Genomic DNA, 20,468 nt, shown 5'->3' with positions numbered 1-20,468 from the left:
GCTTCTGCTGACCACAGAAGTAGCAGCGGGGACCCCCTGGGTGCGCAGATGGCAGGAGGCGCAGGCGTATTGACTAGGAAGGTCCCCAGCCCCCCCGGAGGGGTAGGACGGGTGGGCCGCGAGGCGAGCGGGGAAGGCCTGAACGTGATGAGACGCGACCGTCATGGAGAGCGCTAAAGGTTTGTTCTCCGCAAGGTCGAGCCTGGCCCCTTCCAGCAGTTGTTGTCGGATGGAGTCCGACGCAATCTCTGTTACAACCCGCATCAGGAGATTAGAGTGTTCGGTGGCCGTAACGGCCTGACAGTCACACTCCCGGACGAGTAGGATTAGGGCCCGCCAGAAGTCTTCGATTGGCTCACCAGGTAGTTGAGAGCAAGTGGCGAGTACGTGCCTGGAGAAGATTGTGTTTGATTTCTGCGCACGGTTCTTTTAGGAATGCCATTGCTTCCGCGTAATTCGAGGCGTCCTGGATCAACGGGAACATGCTGGAGCTCAACCTGGAGTATAAAACTTGAATCTTCTGAGCTTCTGTCGGCGGGGGGGGGGGGGTCGCAGGGTTGATGTAGGCCTCAAAACAAGCTAGCCAGTGATTAAAGCCCTTTCTGGCGTCGGGCGAGTGCGGATCCAGCTGCAGGTGATCTGGTTTGATTCTGATATCCATCTCTTAGAAAATCTGACTCTAATAAATTGATGCACGATCAATTGCACGAAAGACTCAGATTGGTACAACTGTGGCTTTATTACAGTCAGATGCGTGGCCTCCTACTGCAGCTGGCGAAATGGCTGATCAGGAGGAGGGCACACATATTTATATGGCTCCTTGTGGGCGGAGCTAGCCGGCAGGGGCTACTGGCGAACCTGTAGTGCAGGTCCTACCTTACACCCCCTAATACAGGTGCACAGTGGTTCACCACACCGGCTGAGTGTGGCGGCATTGGACATAGTCCGCCATTGCCACGCAGGATTCCTGCGCCCTTGGGAACTCGGTCCATCGGGGGCGGTGCAACGGCACGCACCGTGTGACATGATGACGCCATTTCAGAGGAGGCAGAACATGGCTGACCGGCGTCAAACTGGCAGCAGCCTAAGTTGGCCATCGGAGTTGATTCTCCGCCTGATCGCCGTGTTCAATTTTTGGACAGGCCACTCAAAAGATGTCCTTGGTTGCAGGCACATTGCATGAATGTGGTATATTGATACTGCAACAGATTTGCTGAACAATGGGTTTCAGGTGATGGACATTTATCACATTACGGACATGATCTAACAGAAAGATTTCTAAGTGTCATTTGTGGCAGTTTTTGCGGGAGTTTCCCGCTGGCTCTGTCGGCGAATTTCTCATTGCTATCTGACGACAGTTGGTCACTTTTCTTGGGCCTTGGAGAGTTTCTCCCTGGTAAAGTTCACACTTAGAATTATTTTCATCACTGGGGACAATGCCAGGGGCACCACTGCTGGTCTCAATACCCTAATTTAAGCAATTACATTTCAGCAATAGATCTCATGACTCCCCATTGGAATTTGGATCTATGTTGATGTTGTCTGTACCAAGTTTAGATATCATGCAGAACAGGTAGCGGAGAGGACGTGGGGGACCCAGTTAAGTTAAACCCCGGTCTTGAGGTGGGGGATGGTTAAGTCTCAGCTGTCCTGGCATTGTCATGCATGTGATCAGCCAACACAACATAGACTGAATGGCTCAGCTCTACAAGGGTAGCAGAATTCCCACTGAGCCACCAAAGGAACGCATCAAAAATTGAAATAGATATGAAGGGCGCGATCTACTGGCTGCATTGCACCTCAACACGACAGCCACAACGTCTCTTAGTATCTACGCAGGCCTCGGGAGGCGTTGCAATCTGGATCCCACCCACAATGTGCGTGACCAAATCACATACGCCTAAGTCGGTAGCTCGCAGGTCTTAATGGCCCTTCATGGCCGTGAGCCTTTAGTTTGAACAGATCTGGCATTACTTTCACTGTCCTCCTTGCTGCGACTGTGGCAATATCACTGCCAAGGGCCTGCCCTTCAAGAATGGAAGCTGAAAAGTGAGTGGGAGCAAATTAATCCACAGGATCAGCACAGCAGCAATTGCGAGGTTCCCTGGGTGGGGTTCTGTGAAATGTCTGGTTGCACGGACAAAGTGGAGGACTCCTACAAGGGGTGGTTCCCAGCCTCATGAAGCCTGAAGACCCTCACACTGGACAAGATTTAACTCCTGCACTCAGGTTGCACGTTGAAGCCTGGGGGCATGAGTGTCTGGAAGTTCAAGGACCAGTATGGAGGCCAGGCTGTCAGTGATTGTGCAGCTGCCTATTCAAGTTGGAAGGCTTGTTTAATCCATGACAGCTGGAGGACTGGGGATGCCCTCCAAGGTTGAAGTTGACTGCAAATTGCAGTCTTCACATGCATCAAGTGTGCCTCGTTTGCCACAAGGGGAAGCTAGTTGGCTAATCAGCTCCCTGACTCTTCCTTGACGAGACAATTGAGCACCAATTTAGTCAGCATTAATGCATGTGTGACACTGACTGGTGCCTAACTCTTAACCCTTTGGAAGTCCAGCCCCAAGCATTGAACTCCAAGGTGAATACTTACGCCTCCATAACAGAGAGGTAACACAGATGCGGCCCCCAAAGCAAGCCATTATGATGAAGACACTCATTCGTCATCCCGTTCAGGAGATGATGGGTGGCAGAAGAACCACTGAATGCACTCAGATATCCTTATTCCTCACCCTTAGAGGGGTCATGTGGCCCACTGAGGGCTCTCACGGGTCAAAGTGCTTCATTTAGGTGGAGTTGAGAGGGACAACTGTGGGGAAGTGACTATTGTGTGACAGACTCATTGGAATGGAGCTCACATAGGGGGAGTAGGGCAAAGGCGCATGGGTAGATTTCCCACATCCTGAGGTGGGTCTGGGCATTATCAGGACTCCTCCTCACTCAGTTAGATGTTCTTTTCTTTGCTGTTTTTGATTCTGGAGAATCTTAGAGCCAGTTGAGCTAGCGTTACTTTTGATTGCTATTGAGCAGCGACATCAACGGGCCGCTGCACATGGCCAGGGTCAGCACCTGCAGAGGAGGGGACGACAGGGCCCGTTGATTTTCCAGAAGCAGGGCCATAGATGGCACAGGCTCAGAAGAGTCAATATCAAGCACGGGTACACCGTGGGCAGAACTTCCTGCCTGCTAATGTCAGAGATCCAGTGCCGGTGAAGACTGCATCTGTCCTCGGAGGACGATGGTGTCAGGTGATGTAAGAGATAGCACCACATGGGCTAAGTCACTTATTGCCTCTGACCCTGAAGTTTACTGTCGCTCTGAACATCTATGCCAGTGGCTTGTTTCAGGACTGCACGGGTTACCTTTGTGGCCTTACCCAGTCAGCCACGCACAAGTGCATAAAAGGGGTCACAGATGTGGTATTTGCGAGGGACCACATGCACACCAACTTGGGCTGGGACAAGGCATGCCAGGACAGCAGTGTCATGGGTTTTGCTCGCATAGCAGGCATGTCCCACATGCAGGGGGTCACCGACTGTACCTATGTGGCTCTGCAGCAGGGCAAGGGGCTGGACCAGGAGGAGATGGAGGAGCACCAATCTCCTCGGATGAGGAGGATGTCGAGAAGGGCAGCGAGTTGCAACACTCGGAGGAGGCGGAGGAAGGACCTCGGGTGATGTCCAGTGCTCACATGGGACACAGGGCCCTCATTGCCCTTGGTTTAGGAACAACCATGACTAGGATGCGATGAACTCATCCACCGTGGAGTCAGACATCTACTCTCTACTGTGGTGCCTGCGGCAAATCATGGTGATGGTGGTTGCACCAATGGGCTGGGTGCTAAAGCGATTGGCCGATTGCCGGATGAAAATGATGATGACTTGCAGTGAGGACTGAGCGATACTCCTCTTATCCTCTGTGAAATGTCTGACTCCTGCCTGACAGAGAACTGAAACTGACCGGTCACTGAACCAGGTGATCTTGGGGCCCAGAGAGTCTGATTGGCTTATCTCAGCTGCTACTGCTTCCTCCGAGGTTAGGGATCCTGGTGTGATCTCCACCTACTGATGAGGTGGAAAGACTCTCACATGTTTTCCACGCTTAGCATTCCCATATCTAGAGAATGCTAGCAGACATAAGAGGCCTGGGGGAGATTGCGGGTGGTGGGGGCGGGTCAGAGCGCTGCCATTGTCACATTCCACAGGAATGAAGTGTTGCGTTTGTGGAGCGTGGCGCCATGGCATGGCATCATGGAGGATCTGTATCGGTGAACAGAGTTGTTTTTATCACAAGTGCGGTTTCCAGTGATACCTCTACTAGTGCTCAAGTTCACGCATGCTCACTAGGTGGCAATCGTTTCTTACTCTTCCTCAGCCTCTCACTACATCTAGGTATTTCCCCAAGATCTACAGTGGAGGTTGAGGCGACCTGCTGACTTTCACACCCTTTTGCCCGAGATGACCATGCCGGGCGTCCGCTGGGAGGGCCTGGACATTGAGTGGTCTACTTTCACACATCACGCGTGTTGCAGTGCTTCCTTCCTCAATGTGCGGGCAGTGTGTCCCTCACAGGGAGGTGGGTGTCAAATGGGCTGGAGCCCCTGAGATTCGTCCGGGTGGGAGCCTTGAGCTGGGCTCCGACCAATCCTCGTTTCATGTTCGGGGACTCTTGGGCTCTTTAATGGTATGGAAGGACACGCGACCGACGCCGTTGTGAAGTCGGCCCATCGGGGGCCGACATTTCAGGGAGGGCCTCAGTTGACGTCCTGAGGCCATCCCAATGGCGTGCAACGTACTCCTCGAGTAAGCCATTTTTGAGGGGGCAGAGCATCAGACAAATGGCGGCGCCCCCGATTTTGGCATAAAAATGGATTCTCTGTCCATAGCTATTTCGGCGTCGGCAAACGTTGAATCCCGCCGTAAATTCTACAGGGACGAGCTAATCAGAGGCAAGACGCCATAAGCGTGGCATGAAATACCTGGAACACGTTTTTAAAGAGTCTGAATATACTGTGATTTTTCCCCACCGTTGGTGTCAGTGGGATTCTTCCTGATTTTCTCACCAGGACCAACCACTTTGGAAAGATATTGGAAAAAATTCCACCCAATGACTTTTATGGTCAAATAGCATGTCAAACTCACTTTCACAGCTTAAAAATGAGAATGGTCATGTAAATTTGGTACTTAGGAAGTAGGCATTTATGAAATAGAATCTCAACTTGCTTCAGTAGCTTCGACAAGAAAGACCCAAAACTCAGAAAAAAATGAAAACATAACAAATAAACTTATAGTAGATTCAATCAGGAGCTTCTTTTGTCATAAAATAATTACATTTTGCTTTGTATTTATTGACAAATACTTTTTTTGTGAAATACTTTTCTCCTTGGTATGTATCTGCAATAACTATTGGTCCTTTATCAAAAGTTCCTTCTACTGATCACTTAGAACCCATAAAAACATTCTCATACATTCTGTCATTCATTTTATAAAGTTCTAATAGGTGTTTATATGTAATGTCCCAACGAATGTTTTTTTAAAAATTGAACACTTCAAATTAAGAAAACAAAAAGAGCTAAGAAATTTACAATTGAATACACCCCAATGCCTTAATGACTGTGCGTTGCTCTGTGTGGAGGATCTGACCCATTGGAGCTGAATGCCTAAGTATCAAGCTGTGCTCACTGATTGCAGATGGGGTTGGATTAATAATGCTGCAAACAGCATTAGTGCTCTTTGGCCAGGGAAGAAAAAACTTCATCTTGGATTTTTGCTCCTTGTCATAATCCATTTCTGGAAAGTACTTTCATGTGCCCAGTGGGAGAAGACAAGATTGAGCTCAATTATAACGTGTCCCAAGGCCAATTAACTTGCTACTGGTCACACACCAAACTAACATTGAAGAATGGAACTTGAACAAGGTAACAGAGGATGAGTGATGCATATGAAACTGCATCATAACAGGAGTCATCACCCTAAGGAGATGAGCTGAGAAAACTAGAGAGAGGAATTGTCCTTTACAATGTATGGGTAATCATACTTAATACACAGATACAGTTGGCCCATTGAACCAGAGAATGATTAATATTTCCAGCAAGTTTGGCCCACCTTTCCGTTACACTTTTGGCCGTTTGCAAAAAGCGTGCATGGTCATTCTCCTTCAGGCTGTGTTCCGCTTGACTGATGAGCGACCCTGACCGCTCCAAGCATTGCCGGCAATTTGCAATCTGCTGTGCTAGTTTCCTCAACTTCATAACCTTGGCGAGGAACAGATAAAAAGAAAGGAAATAAATAAACAAGGCTTAGAATTTGAAGTGCTAGGCTCGGTAATCATGATGTTGCTTTGTATGTTGATTGTTTATGAAAAATGGCTGGAAAGAAGAAAAGGGATGATTGTAAAATTATAGTGGAAAAAACTCCAATTCTTTGCACACATGATTTTCAATTGATTAAAATAACTGGGTGGAAAAAGATGGGCAGAACTAAAATTCCTACCTCCATAGTTTTGACTCCGAATAAACAAAAATCTATCCCTTGCTGATTTAAATAATAAATACAGGATCCAATGCAGAAGTAAGCCTCCCCTCCCTCTATGTTTCGCCCCCGACCGGCCGAGTTCCTGACGGCGTCGGAAGCGTGTGCTCTCATACTTTTGGAACTTGGTGTGGCGGCAGCGGACTCAGTCCAGCGCCGCCACAGTCGGGGAAGAGCCAATCAGTGGGTGTGGGGGGGGAGGGGGGGGGGGGGACTTTGCCAGGGGCTGGGGGCACTGTTGCGGAGTGGTCCAGGGCGCACAAGCCGACCAAAGGGGGGGGGCACTATTTTGCAGTCTGGGTCCGCGAGCGGCCGGTTCCTTGTGGAACGGAGCGGCCGCTGCAGGCCACCGGCATGTGCATGCAGCTACCGACCCAGCAATTCTCTGGCCGTATCGGCAGCTGGAGCCGAGTGCTCTATCCTGCCTTGATGCTAGCCCCCAGCCAAACAGAAGATCGGCGGCCGTTGTACGCCATTTTTTCTGTCGTAAAATGCCACTGTTCCCACGCCGGCATGGGGGCATAGCCTCAAAATTGGAGAATCCAGCCCCATATCTAAGCCCTAATGAGAATGTGGCACTCTCCTGACTTCTTGGTTTGCCAGCCCATGCCTACTCTCGGCTGCCCTCCTCAAGCCGAAATTCCAATGTCTGGGCTGTTATTTTCATAGGTTGATTGTGCGGAGCTGGGAATTCTCCCATCTCAGCGCATCCGACCTGGGAATGAAAATCTGGCCCAAAGTCTCTGGGCATGAAACCAAAGATACTGAAGATTTCTCAGAGCCAGTATGGGTATCTTTTTAAGCAGATGAGGGGCAATGGATATGGCAAGGTGGAAAAAAAATCACTCCCAAATTTGGTGATCTGCTATGCTGCCAAATATGATTTCTGGTTTTATGGAATTGTCATAAAAAACAACTAATTTGCGGAACGCAGTTGCAGAGAAAGCAATACAAATAGATTGCTGAACACAACTCAGGAAAATAAATTCTGTTTAATTGTCTTCAGAGCTCACTGCAGTGGTCGTTTTCAAATGCAGTAGTACTTTGAAAACATCACGGCCCTTAAGGGCTACATAATCATTGATTAATATGCTCCAGTAAATGATTGTTGCTCCCTGGAGGATGTTTGGCAAGTCAAAGATAATTTTGCAATAATGTTGAAAACGGTTTCGTTATAGCATTGAACAGACCTTCTATATCATAACCTACAGGATATTTATTTTAATATGAACCTCTTAAAAAAAATCCACTGTAGAATGTCAGAATCCTGTTTGGAATTCTTAATAGGTAAAATCAAAATTGGAATTATACAATAATACAGGAAAGTATGTTCTGATTGGTTGTCTAAAAATGCTAATTGGAGTCCTCTGTGACGGGAAGAGCATTTAAATGAACTGATTATCTAACTCGACGATCCTTCGCAGTGGATCTAATGAAATGTTGGCGTGGCCATAATGTTGGTGGCAATGTTAAATCCTTATCCACTGTTTTTTGGTGGTTTTGCCCATTCTGCCAAATGGTAAATTCACACCAGTTGTGGTGATATGCCAGATCTCTGATTTGTGCTGAATTAACTAACCTCACCCAACATGAGAAAGGATAAGAGATCTACATCTAACATACTCACCATTTTTCTTTCGAGACACTGCCTGACCTGCTTATATCGAGAATTTTCTGATTTTAACACTGGCATTTTGTTTTATTTCTGGAATGCTTTAAATTCTCCTAATCATTAATAATGTTATAGTGAATATCATGAGAAACTCAAGTGAGATGTGAAAGTAACAAATGTATTTACTGCAGAACTGACTCATTTCATTGAGGATTAATGGACGTGATCAAAGACATTGAATGGTTAACTCTGTCCTGATCGACATTAGGATTACGGCACGTGCTTCCTGTGACATCATGGCCAGTGGAGAATAGCTCTGACTTTGTCAGTTCATTTTATTAAATAAATAATTATTTCCTGCTTTTCATTCAAAACCGTGGCAAATTTTGCATAATTGTCATGCCTGCTGGAAGAGAGATAACACAGATTTGATCCTCTTCGATTCCAGGACAGGTGCATTTACATTATAGCCTGACAATCAAAGCTGGATGAATATTGGGTAAATATAGATTGGAAACATCACTAACATTTTCATTGATTTGCTAGTGTACATTGCAAAGTAAGACAGAGTAGATCTTTTACTTATGCCGTCAAATGCCTTTAAAAGATGGGTTAATGTTCCTGCTCCCAATCTGGGTGACACCAATCCAGTCAGAGCACCCAAATGAAGGCCGTTTGATCGTTGATTGTCATTTTAGGACAGGACAAGGCGTAACATGCACAGGGCACGCTACATTCAGGTCCACCTGATGAGGAGCCTAGCAAGTAAATTTACATATGTATCTGTGTGGCCAGGAGGAGGAGCGCCCTATTCAGCATGGTCTGCGGGTGGCTTTAATTTGAAGTGGTGGGCTGCCCTAAGAGTCTCATTGTTCTCTTGCAGCCTACTGGCTCTATGCTAACAAGGACAAACCTTCAAAATGGAACAGAACTCCTCTTTGAGACTATTTTCATCGGTGTAGGTCCAGAATTTCCATGAATATAATTCAGCGATTAAGGTGCGGTTAAAAAAAAATTGCAATTTATACCAAATGCAAACGCTACGTGAGCAGTAATCTGCTTCCGTCTTACTCACCAAAACATGTCATATTTCTCATTATTTTACATATATTCATACTCAGTCTGCTCAGTAAATCTCAGGGTAAACCCAAAACAAAACCCAAGGTAAAAGTTCTTTCTTTCAAAGACTGAAATACTCGGTGCAACATTTTAGAATGTGACAGGGATTTCCAATTTTTTTTTGCTTTCATCTTGAAACATCTTTTGAACGTGTATCGAAGGTGGCAAGCATGGTTTATATAACACATTTGTTCTGCCCATTTCATCTCTGATTATGTCTATCTGTCAAAACAATCTGTACACACACTATCTGAAACTCATTCCATTGAACAGCAGGGAGAGGAATGGGATGATGCCGGCTTGTGGTGCGTGTGTGTGTGTGTGTGTGTGTGGGGGGGGGGGGGGGGGGGGGGGGGGGGGGGGGGAGAGAATCGTGTAATTTTAAATTATTAGCTTATCTGATGCAAAAATTGTTGATTAATGTTTGTAACAGTCTTTCCATTTTACTTGACTGTAACCACAATTAGTATTTCTGAATGTCAATCTAGCCCGTTACAGGATTTGGCCAGCTCTGAAATGCCGAAAATGAATTACTTCAGGACAGAGAACAAAAAACTGGTGGGAGAGCTTCTACATGAGAAGAACAGGCTCAATAACAGGATGCCGTTTAGAGAGAAAACTTCATCAGCACCGATTAAAGATGGAACCACATCAAGATATCAGTTAAATTGGGGAGCCTTGCAACCAGGAGCTCAATCTTCCAAAATTTGGAATGGAACAATACTTCCTCTTTGGTGATTTTTTTAAACTTTAAAGGCCTCTGTTAACAATGCTGGATGGATGCATGTTGGGCATCTTGGAGAATTAAAAGGATTATAGTTAAACTTATTTGTATCTTAAGCAATAGGCCTCCCATGATATAGATAGTGATACGCATCTGGAGTGTTGACAGACAAATCTTGTCTTCTGATATGAAAGTATTTGTGCAAAAGAAAAACATGAGAGTAATGATGCCAACCATGCACGACTAAGGTCCACCTTTAGGGGTTTGGGTATAAATATAGGTAGATGATTCATTAACTATAATATGCAAAAGTATTGCTTGATAAGGCCAGTTCTGCAAAGTGTTTGGGAACAGTTAAGTCAGTAACTTTTGTTTAAGGGAAATAAACAGGTACAACTGCTGACATGCATAGACAACGCTAGATTCAATGCAGTTGGACCCACCACTTTCGGTGTGAGGCAATTAAGTTGAAACCAGGAAGGAACAGAGAAACTTGCCTGTGGGAATTTGACACCAATTAACCCTGAGCCCAACAGAATTTAATCAAGGCTCAGGGATTAAATGTGAATGGCATGGCTTTTGTGCCCCTTCTGAAGCTACCAATGTCTTTGAGGATGGGCCTCTCTTTCAATGGTACTCAGTGTCTGATTGAGAGACCAGGCAATGTGAGGCCGGGGGAGCAAGGGGGGGGGGGGGTGTTGCCACTGAAAAGCAACACCCTGCTCTTGCCTCCACCCCTCGTGCACCACTTTATTCACCCACCTGAGTCCTGGATTCACCAACAATCGCTGTTGAAGACCCTTGAGCACTTAGGGTACCAGCTCTCAGGGAAGTTCTGTCACTAGCCATTTAAGTGGTTGACAGTAATCTCCCCCTCACAAGTGAAGCGGATTTCCGACCCGATCTCCAATCAGTGGGCTGAACATTAAATTGTATCTACTGTCTTCAAATAAGTTGGGGATGGAGAAGTAATAAATGCTTATCGATGACATGTACCTTTGAGATAGGCAAATATTAGAATGTTTACAGGAACATGGTTTTCAATGCCTTTTTAAAGCTGAAAGCTCTTCTGTTTTCTGTTGAGTTGATCACTCAGGCTAGTCATTGATAAAGGGCGTGGTCTACCGGCCTTGTTGCACCCAATCTGGTGATGCAACAAAGCCATTAAATCTCATAAGCAGCCTCTCATGAGATTTATAATGCTCGTTATGCCTCGCCGCAAGATCTAACGAGATCTCGCGAGGCGTCCTGATCTGCATCCTGCCCTCAACGGACGAGATCCAGATTTACATATTCAAGTGAGTTGTTATTTGAACATGTCTATGCTGGAGTTACCCAAGGCACGTGATCGAATACCCCTCTTGAGGACACCGCTGTGGTGCCATTTAGCACTGGTTTCCACAAATGTGGACCAGGCATGAGGGCACTTGAGGGGGTCTTCCAGGTGATCGGGGGCCCCCAGGTGGTCTCCCAGGCAAACGGGGGCACCTGGGTGGTTGAGCTCTGGGCAGGGCGCAACCTGACACTCCTGATGTCACCCAGGCACCGTGGCACTGCCAGATGGGCACCCTGGTGGTGCCAGAGTGGCACTGCAGGGTGCCCAGGTAGCACTTCTAGGCTGGCAGTGCCAAGATGCCCTGTGTGCCAGATTACCTGTGCTGGGATCTTACACCCTGCCATTATGAGTCGGGGTGCAGGGTAAGGTAGGGGGCAGTTTGAGGACCCACTAATTGGTAAGTTGGGGGGGGGGGGGGTTCCGAGGCCGTGGGGGAGGGGGGGGGGGTGAGAGATCAGGGCACCAGTTAAAAATGGTATTCTGATCTCTTCCTGCACTAGCGAGTTGAGCTCATTCATTGCAGAAAATGAGTCTACATGTGGCCATTCCTGGCTTTCCTCGTCGAGGCCCGAAAAATAGGCAGAGCCCCGTTTAATAGCGAACACCAGGAAACACCCCGCGAAACATGCCTGAAACTGGACTCTGTTTTATTTCTATTAAATCACGCCCAAATTCTGATCCATATACTACACTAAGAAGTGTCTTGACTTACTCAATGTGTTATGAATGATAGAAGGAAGGAGGTTGACTACTAAAAGCCTGGTCTTTGTTTGACTACATTTAAATTAACAACTTACTCAGAGAAGTGCCTACCTTTCCTTCTTTGATTTTCACTGCAATGATCTGCTTCCTTTGCCTAATAATGTCCATCAGCTCATCGCATTCTTCTTTTAGTTTGCTCTCTTGTATTGCAGTGTTTACCTGTCAGGAAATATAAATGAAACTGTTATTTCCTATTCTTCAAGAATTCACTGACTCTCGGTCTGGTATTCCAGGTCTTAGTGAAAACATAGATGTAGATTGAAAACCTATTTGCTTTGGCTATTATTCACCATTGATGTTATTCTTTAATATTTTTTCTATGGGTTTGTGCTGGTAAAATAGCCATGAGGGCTTGATTGCCTTCCACCAATGTCCTTTAGGGAAGGGAATATTCCACCATTACCCAGCCTAACCATTTCTGCACGCATCCTTTCCTAGGAGAGCATAGACCCACAAAAGGTGAGGGAACAGAGGTATACAATTGGATGGGCATGGCTTTATGGGCCCTTAACATGGAATTGTGGAACTATTCTTTATTATTTTAGGCCAAACAAGGCCTAGGCACAGCTTGAAGAAGAACATTTGAACTAGGAGCAGGGGTAAGCCATCTTGCCTCTTGAGTCTGCTCCACCATTCAATAAGGTGATGGCTGAACCTTTACAGCACATCCCAAACTCTCATTGACCAAGCTTCCACAGACCTCTGGGACAAAGAACTGCAAAGATTCATAAACCTCAGGGAGGAATTCTCCTTATCTCAGTTACAAATGGCTGACCCATCATCCAGAGATGAAGAACTCTTGTTCTGGACTCTATAACTACAGGAACATTTATCCTTGTCAAACCCTGTACAATCTTTATACATTTCAATGAAATTATGTCCTATTCATCTAAACTCCAGAGAATATAGACCCATTCTACTCAATCCATCCTTATTTGCCTAAGTCATCTTAGAAACCAATCTAGCAAACCTGCTTTGCACCTCCTCCAAGGGAAATATATCTTTACTTAGGGACAGATACGAAAACTATACACAGTACTCCAGGTGTGGTCTCACTGAAGACGTATACAATTGTAACAAGATTGTCTTACTCTTATTTGCCAATATCCTTGCAATAAAGGCTCATATACCATTTGGTTTTGTCATAGTTTGCTATACGCATGTCAGAATGACACAGATTTACTAGAATGTTCATTTCTTGTGTACAGATACAAATATAAAGAAAAACTTGAAAAGGTGGGGCTGCTTTTATTGGAACATAAACTGTGGGTGATTTAATAAAGATGTTTCTATGCAGGTATCAGACAGCTTCCAGTTGTTAATGGGTATAGAATCAGGGGTATGGATACTCGAGAAAGTTTATTAAATCCAGAGGATAGTGAAGTAATGCTGGAATTTGTGAACAAAGCAGAAAAGTAGACTGTCTTGGGATCCAGCCCAGGACTCCGAGATACTGTATGGGAAGAGACGAACATTCTTTGTAATTTTTAATGCTTCCTCTTCGCCCGTTAATTGACAACTGTCTGGAATATGTTAAGGATGAGATAGAGAAAGAAAGTCGGAGATTCTATTCTGGTAATTGTACCATGGCCCCTACTGGAATTGCTGTGTGTTCAAGAATTGGATCTTGTACTGAACATTCCATCAAAGTCCCTGTCTGGGACAACACTTGAGCAAGGTTACACAAACTATTACTGTAGTGGAAAATTACCCTGGAATAACCCCGTCTTTTGCAAGGAAGAAGAGAGATCAGAGGACAAAAGGATAGTTAGTATTTAATGAGCTTTTGGGATGTCTCATTTCTCACTCTCCTCAAAACAAAACCTCTTATTATAGCACTTTTTATTTCTTATTCAAAGAACTAATGTCTTCAGAAAGTAAGGATCATTGATAAAAATCCTTTTATTTGACAGGGGAGATGACTTCTGTACCTTTTTTTGACAATGATACTATCATAATTTCTTGTGTTGTAGAGAGAGAAAAGCAAAATGCCATTCACTTTCCTCTGAAGACTGTGCCCTTTTAAAAAGACTGCCTGAGGATTGCTCATTCATAGTCTCAGTTGCAGCTGTATAAATGCCTGCTGAGTTAGGGTAGAAAAGGAGGCTGACATAATTGGGCAAGCCTGAACTGGGCCTCAGATGTATTGCCTTGGAGAAGGGGAGGGATGGATACTGGCCATGCACTATTCGCTAAAGCAGCCAGACACTTAGGAGCTATGCCACAGAAATATAACCCACAAATAAGGAATTATGAGCCTTTAAGGTAGTCCAGCAGAAAACAATTTGAATGTTTCAAATGTCTAGCTAAATAATTCTACATGTGTACACAATGAAACAGGAGAAGCAATTGTTTTCATTGATCAAAATTAATCGTGGAACTAGTGAAGGCTTGGTGGTTGAGAAGTGGTCATATTTTCAGATGGGCATTAAAAAGGCCACAGGCTGCACTCGATGATCATCAGAACAAATATATTTTGAAAACTTCAACAGCTAGGCTATAAACTTCAACAATCCAATTTATCTTGTGAACTCTTTCCAGAGGTAACGGCCCTGTCAGGGACATCTATGGCAGTTACAGAAAAATAAAGGTAACCTCATTTATCCATTCTGGAAACTTCAACGACATGCTCACTTTTCAAATTCTTTTCAAGGTCATGGGCGGAATTCTCGAGATTCGCCCGGGGCCGGCGTCAATCCCGCCCCCGCCGTGTCCGAATTCTCCGCCCCCCCCCCCCGAGATTCGGTGGGGGCGGGAATCGTGCCGCGCCGGTCCCGCCGCTGACAGGCCTTTCCCGCCGACGTGGTTTAAACCACCTCTGGTACTGGCGGGACTGGCGGCATGGGCGGGCTCCAGGGTCCTCGGCCGGCGGGCCTGCGCCGTGGGGGCACTCTTTTTCTTCCGCCCCCGCCATGTCGGAAGAGACCCCCTCCCCTGCGCATGTGCCGGTTTGACGTCAGCACCCGCTGACGCTCCGGCGCATGCGCGGACTTCCGCCGGCCGACGAAGGCCTTTCGGCCCCGGCTGGCGGGGCGCCAAAGGCCGTTCGCGCCGGCCGGCGGAGCGGCAACCATTCTGGTGCGGGCCTAGCCCCCAAAGGTGCAGAGAATTCTGCACCTGTGGGGAGGCCCGACGCCGGTGTGGTTCACGCCAGTCCGTCCCGCCAGGACCCCCCGCCCCGCCGGGTAGGGGAGAATTCCGGCCCTGGTTTGTGCTTGTCTGTCAAATGTGTTCTTTTTTTCCCCCAAAGGGTCTTTTTCCTCACAGAAGGAAATGTTTGACATTATTTTTATTCTGGGAATGAGAAGATCAGATTGGTGCCGTTACACACCTAGAGCGTGGGTTAATTTCACTGCTGTTTTCTATCCAGTGGATAAAACTGAAGAGGGAATTTAATAGAGTTAAGGCGGAGAAATTGAGAAGGATGTGAAATGATTCTGATGTATGAAATAGAATAGAGTATGACATTTGACCTTTCAAACTGACCAGTAGGATTATAATTATCTATTTTGATCTGCCTCATTACTATGTGCAGAATTCTCCCAACTCCCAGCACGCAGGTTCAATGGCAGGTAGGTGGGGGGGGGGGGTAGAATTCGACAGGAGGCACAAAAATCAGTTTGACATCGGCTGAATTTAGCGCAAGATTTTCCATTGTTTCCTGATCATTGGGAAAACAGCTGGAGGCCGGTATGAAACTGATGTGCAACCTGCTAATGGATTACAATTGAAGCCCAGACCACCCATGCCCAATTAGGAAACATGCTAATGTAAAATATGTCTGGAACAATGTGGCATGCGGATGTCTGGGCGGCCTCTGAATGGCAGCCATCGGTAACCCTAGGTCCTGCAATATGTTAGCAGTGGGTGGGGATGGGATCATCTTGAGGTAGATATTTCAGTTTCAGTGTCCTGGTGAAGCATATTTCTGGAGATCCGCCTTCATTTTCAGGAGGTCCATCTTCTTTCTTCAATAGTGGTCAGTGAATTTGGGTGCCTTTTCAAGATTGTGCCGCAATAGGACAGCAGTCTATGTGTCATCAGGGCCTGCCTCATCACGGAATACGGTGCAAAACAGCCAGTTGCATAATTAATAAATTGGTGGCCCGAAGATTTGGCGTGCTTTCCTGCCAGCCTCCGCAGTGGGAAACATTTCACCTTCTCACCACCTGCCATGGAACTTAGTCCCAGATGGTTTTCCAAGTCACTCACCGCCTGACTTGGAAACATATCGCCATTACTTCACTGTCGCTGGGACAAAATCCTGGAACTCCCTCCCTAACAGCACAGTGGGTGTGCCTGTGCCTCAAGGACTGCAGCGGTTCAAGAAGGCAGCTCACCACACCACCTTCTGAAGGGCAACTAGGGAGGGGCAATAAATGCTGGCCTAACCAGCAACGCCCACATCCCATAAATGAATTAAAGAAAATTAGAGAATTCTGCCCTATGTTTCTATATCATTCTGTTTTTTTAAAAATCCTGAGGTCATACTTAGTGTGGTCAGGTAAAGGGTGAAGCTTTCTGAACAGGTTTAAACATTGTCTAATCTTATGTGGTATGGATTTAAGGCAAATCAGCCGTGGCACTGATTACTGAGCACTGTCAGCCAGCAGAGGGAGACTAGACGTTCATCACAACCTGATTGAATTCAGTCTAAGAGACTAAGATACTGGGCATGCATTTATCAGTAAAGCCACTATTTCCTGGACAATAATTCATAAGTAAAGAGATTATGAGTTACACCTCAAGCATTTATATGAAGCTCAATGACTTTACATGGAATGGTGCCGCAGGTACAGCTTATACAACATCCATTATCAGTTCAGGATACTTCCAATGGTCTGTGTCCCACAGCTGTTACTGTCAGGAATTGCATGAACAGTGATTTTAGGCCTTTCAGAGACTGAGTTTCGGATTGAGTTCATACCTGTTCAATATGCTTTTGGAGATACCAGGTATAGCTTTGTTTTTAATCAGAAACTGCTTTGTATTCAGCTCAGCAAGGCAGCAGTGCCTCTCTGCAACTAAACAATGATAAGGGTTTTGCAAAGAAGGAGGAGGGTGTCGTGTAGAGAAGCCAAGCAAGGTGCTGCATCCAGTCTTTATGCATTTTCATAGAATTTACAGTGCAGAAGGAGGCCATTCGGCCCATCGAGTCTGCACCAGCTCTTGGAAAGAGCACCCTACCCAAGCCCATACCTCCACCCTATCCCCATAACCCAGTAACCCCACCTAACACTAAGGGCAATATGGACCCTAAGGGCAATTTAGCATGGCCAATCCACCTAACCTGCACATCTTTGGACTGTGGGAGTAAACCGGGGCACGCGGGGGAAACCCACGCAGACACGGGGAGAATGTGCAGACTCCACACAGACAGTGATCCAAGCCAGGATTCGAACCTGGGACCCTGGAGCTGTGAAGCATTTGTGCTAACCACTATGCTACTGTGCTGCCCCATAAAGTACAATAAAGTGACTAATGCCCATGACATTTGAAATTTATGAAGGTGTGGTCAGATGTGTAGGTGAGAAATCCAAGAACAAGTACTTCAAGTCTTCTGGAAGGGTGACTAAGTCACACAATGAATTCCGCCTTGGAAAAACATGCATGTGATATTGGTATTGCTAGTGTAAAAGCGAGAATTTGGAATTGATGTCTATAAATAGCAAGTGCTATTCAGTTTAGATCAAGTAATCGGGGCTGTATTTTCACATTTTTTTTGTGGATGGGCGCCTGACCAGAGAGTCTTGTGCTAAATTGCACAAGAAGACGTTGGGCGCTCATCCCGGCCTTATTGCATGCTTGCACGAAATTTGGCTTGGTGGGCACACTTGGGATTCAGAAGCGTGGTCACTGACAATTAAGTGGGCAATTAAGCCCTTGAAGAAGTCAATTTAAAGTAATTTTACATGGCCGTCCATTTTATAGTTGGTGAGTGGGTCCATTTGCCACACAACCTTTACATTTTCGTTTCAACCTGAATTAAGGGTTGGATGAAAAGCCTGGGATGCAATGTGATTGAAAGAAACATCTGGGGACTGACGGTTTTTGAGATCTGCTGTCAGGTGTTTGACTGCGCTGCATTGAAACAGTTTGCTGCATTTTCTTCATCACTTTTAATTTGTAAACATCTGCAGCTCCACAGTAGCTGTCTGCCTTTTGGGAGCCCAATGGAAGTGCTGTCCCAAGCCTCCCTTTTCTCAGTCCCCACTCTCCTCCCGCCCTCCTCGGCATTGCCAAGCCTCAATGCGTGTTTCACATCGGCTCACCATTAATTGGCCGGCCAGCCAGTGTGAAATCCCGTTCTGGGACAAATCGCGGCCAACAGTATATTTCACGTCCACTTTCAGCCCTGCCGATTGCACACTTCTGATGAGTGCCAAATTCAGGCCTTGCTGTGCTAGTACGTGAAACACTGTAGCAAAAAGGGGAGAAGGAGTTCCATTTAATTTATTGAGTTCTTTATTGAAGAAGCATTGACCAGTTGAATCAATGAAAAACGTATATACTTTTGTGTGCTTCTTTATATGTTTCTAAAGCAATTTATATTCAGTAAGTTATTTTGAAGTGCAGTGAGCTGTTACAAGTGCACAGATTTGAACAAGCATGAAGAAGTATGAACTTTGTGGATTCATCTGGATAGCCAGGGTATCACTTCGGAGAGGTAAGACACACTGAGACAGGAAGGGTGTTCTTTGAGAGAGATAACGCATCCTTTGAGAATGTTAAAGGAAACATGATCGTGCATAAACAAGGCATTACATATCAAACAGTATAGATCATAGATGTTTACAGCATGGAAACAGGCCCTTCGGCCCAGCTTGTCCATGCCGCCCAGTAATCTCTAAGCTAGTCCCACTTGCCTGCATTTGGCCCATATCCATCTATAGCGACCCTGCCCATGTAGCTGTCTAACTGCTTTTTAAAAGACAAAATCGTACCCGCCTGTACCATTGCCTCTGGCAGCCCGTTCCAGATGCTCACCACCCTCTGTGTGATTTGGAACAGTTTATTACTTGTACTTATTATAGTACCTCTAAGTGCATTGTACAGACCAAACCTTTCAAAATTGCTTTTTTGAAGACGAGTGCTTCTCTGCAAGTTTCCAATTAGTTACTTAATTATTTGAAAACAATTGTTTTCCAAACAGCACTACAAACCTTCCATATGGAGCATCAACTTCTAATCATCAGCTAAATTGAGAAGCCATCTCTGACCTTGGCAATCATCGTCCCCTCTATAAATTCACTCAACATAACATCATTTGTTATAAAAGTATGGGTGGTTCATTTAATCTCCGAGAAAACTCATCAACTAGTTAGCAATAAATCTCTTTCTTCAGGAAGATCTGGACTTCCAGTTGAGACTTCATTCTCTGCCAGAAGTGAAAACGAATAACATCCTCTAAACTAATATGAAAACAAACCATCAATCAATAATCTATTAAAGGCCAGTTGATTACAGTTTTTCAATAGTTCATTTGGTTGGACAGTTGGTTCGTACTGCAGAGTGATGCCAACAGCGCTGGATAAATTCTCATGCCGGCTGAAGTTATCCATGAAGGTCCCCCCTTCTCAACCTTGCCCCTCACCTGTGGTGTGCTACCCCTCAGGTTAAATCACCACCAGTCAGCTCCTAAAGGGGAGAGCAGCCTATAGTCCACTATGGACTCATTTGTGGTGGCCTTTACATTTACTGTTGTCGAGCATGCTGCAGTAAAATTCCACAACTCGATTGTTTCCACTCATTTGTGCCTCAGTTATGTTCATTAAGTAGCTTGCAAGCAGAAGAAAAAAACTCACCTCCACCTGTTGGCAGATTTGAATGAGTCTGCCCATCTGTGACTCCAGCTCAGTATTCCTCTTCACTAGACTCGTAAGGTTAGCCTGCAATGCTTGCTGTGATGAGACAAGAATTAGTCATGTGAGTTTTCAGGTGCTGATATGTCCTTCCATATTAGCTTTTTTTAATGCCCATTAAGTTGAAGGGTCTAGCCATACAAATTCTGGCATGTTGAGTCACCATTAAAAAAAATCTACATCAGATAAAACCTGCAAAATGAATTTACCTTTCACCCAAGTAACGTAGGCTAGCCCAAACTCAGGTGAATGTCCCTCCATCTGTGCCAGTCTCACATATCCACTGATAGACTGTTAAAAAAATCATGGTGTGCGTTGGATTCATGCTCACCAGAAACTGGCTCAAAATGACCCAAACCCATTTGACGTAAGAATATTAGAACAGCAGAGAGGGGGGAAAATGTATTCCCATCAATCTGCGCCAGATTCCACAAAGGTTCCAGAGTTGAAAGGAGATTGTCTAAGTTGTGATCACCCAATCTATGCACAATTTAGATTTTACTTAAACTTCAAATCCAAA

At 45.7% G+C, this 20,468-nt stretch overlaps 1 protein-coding gene across 4 annotated transcripts in view; it reads right to left on the bottom strand.

Annotated features, from left to right (window-relative positions):
• The window catches only part of LOC119951706 (probable E3 ubiquitin-protein ligase MID2), a 444,841-nt gene that overhangs the window by 35,105 nt on the left and 389,268 nt on the right, over nt 1–20,468 (bottom strand). For all 4 annotated transcript variants that reach the window (XM_038774982.1, XM_038774980.1, XM_038774983.1 and 1 more), the window contains exons 3-5: nt 19,892–19,987; nt 12,138–12,245; nt 6,108–6,256 (exon numbers count right to left, since the gene is read on the bottom strand). In XM_038774982.1, the coding sequence (XP_038630910.1) occupies nt 6,108–6,256; nt 12,138–12,245; nt 19,892–19,987 (353 nt within the window). The remainder of the gene's footprint in view (nt 1–6,107; nt 6,257–12,137; nt 12,246–19,891; nt 19,988–20,468) is intronic.

Source organism: Scyliorhinus canicula, chromosome 17 (genome assembly GCF_902713615.1).
Source record: "Scyliorhinus canicula chromosome 17, sScyCan1.1, whole genome shotgun sequence".
Lineage (NCBI taxonomy): Eukaryota > Metazoa > Chordata > Chondrichthyes > Carcharhiniformes > Scyliorhinidae > Scyliorhinus > Scyliorhinus canicula.
The sequence above is the reverse complement of the archived record's forward strand: the minus strand, read 5'-3'. Positions and strand labels throughout refer to the sequence as shown.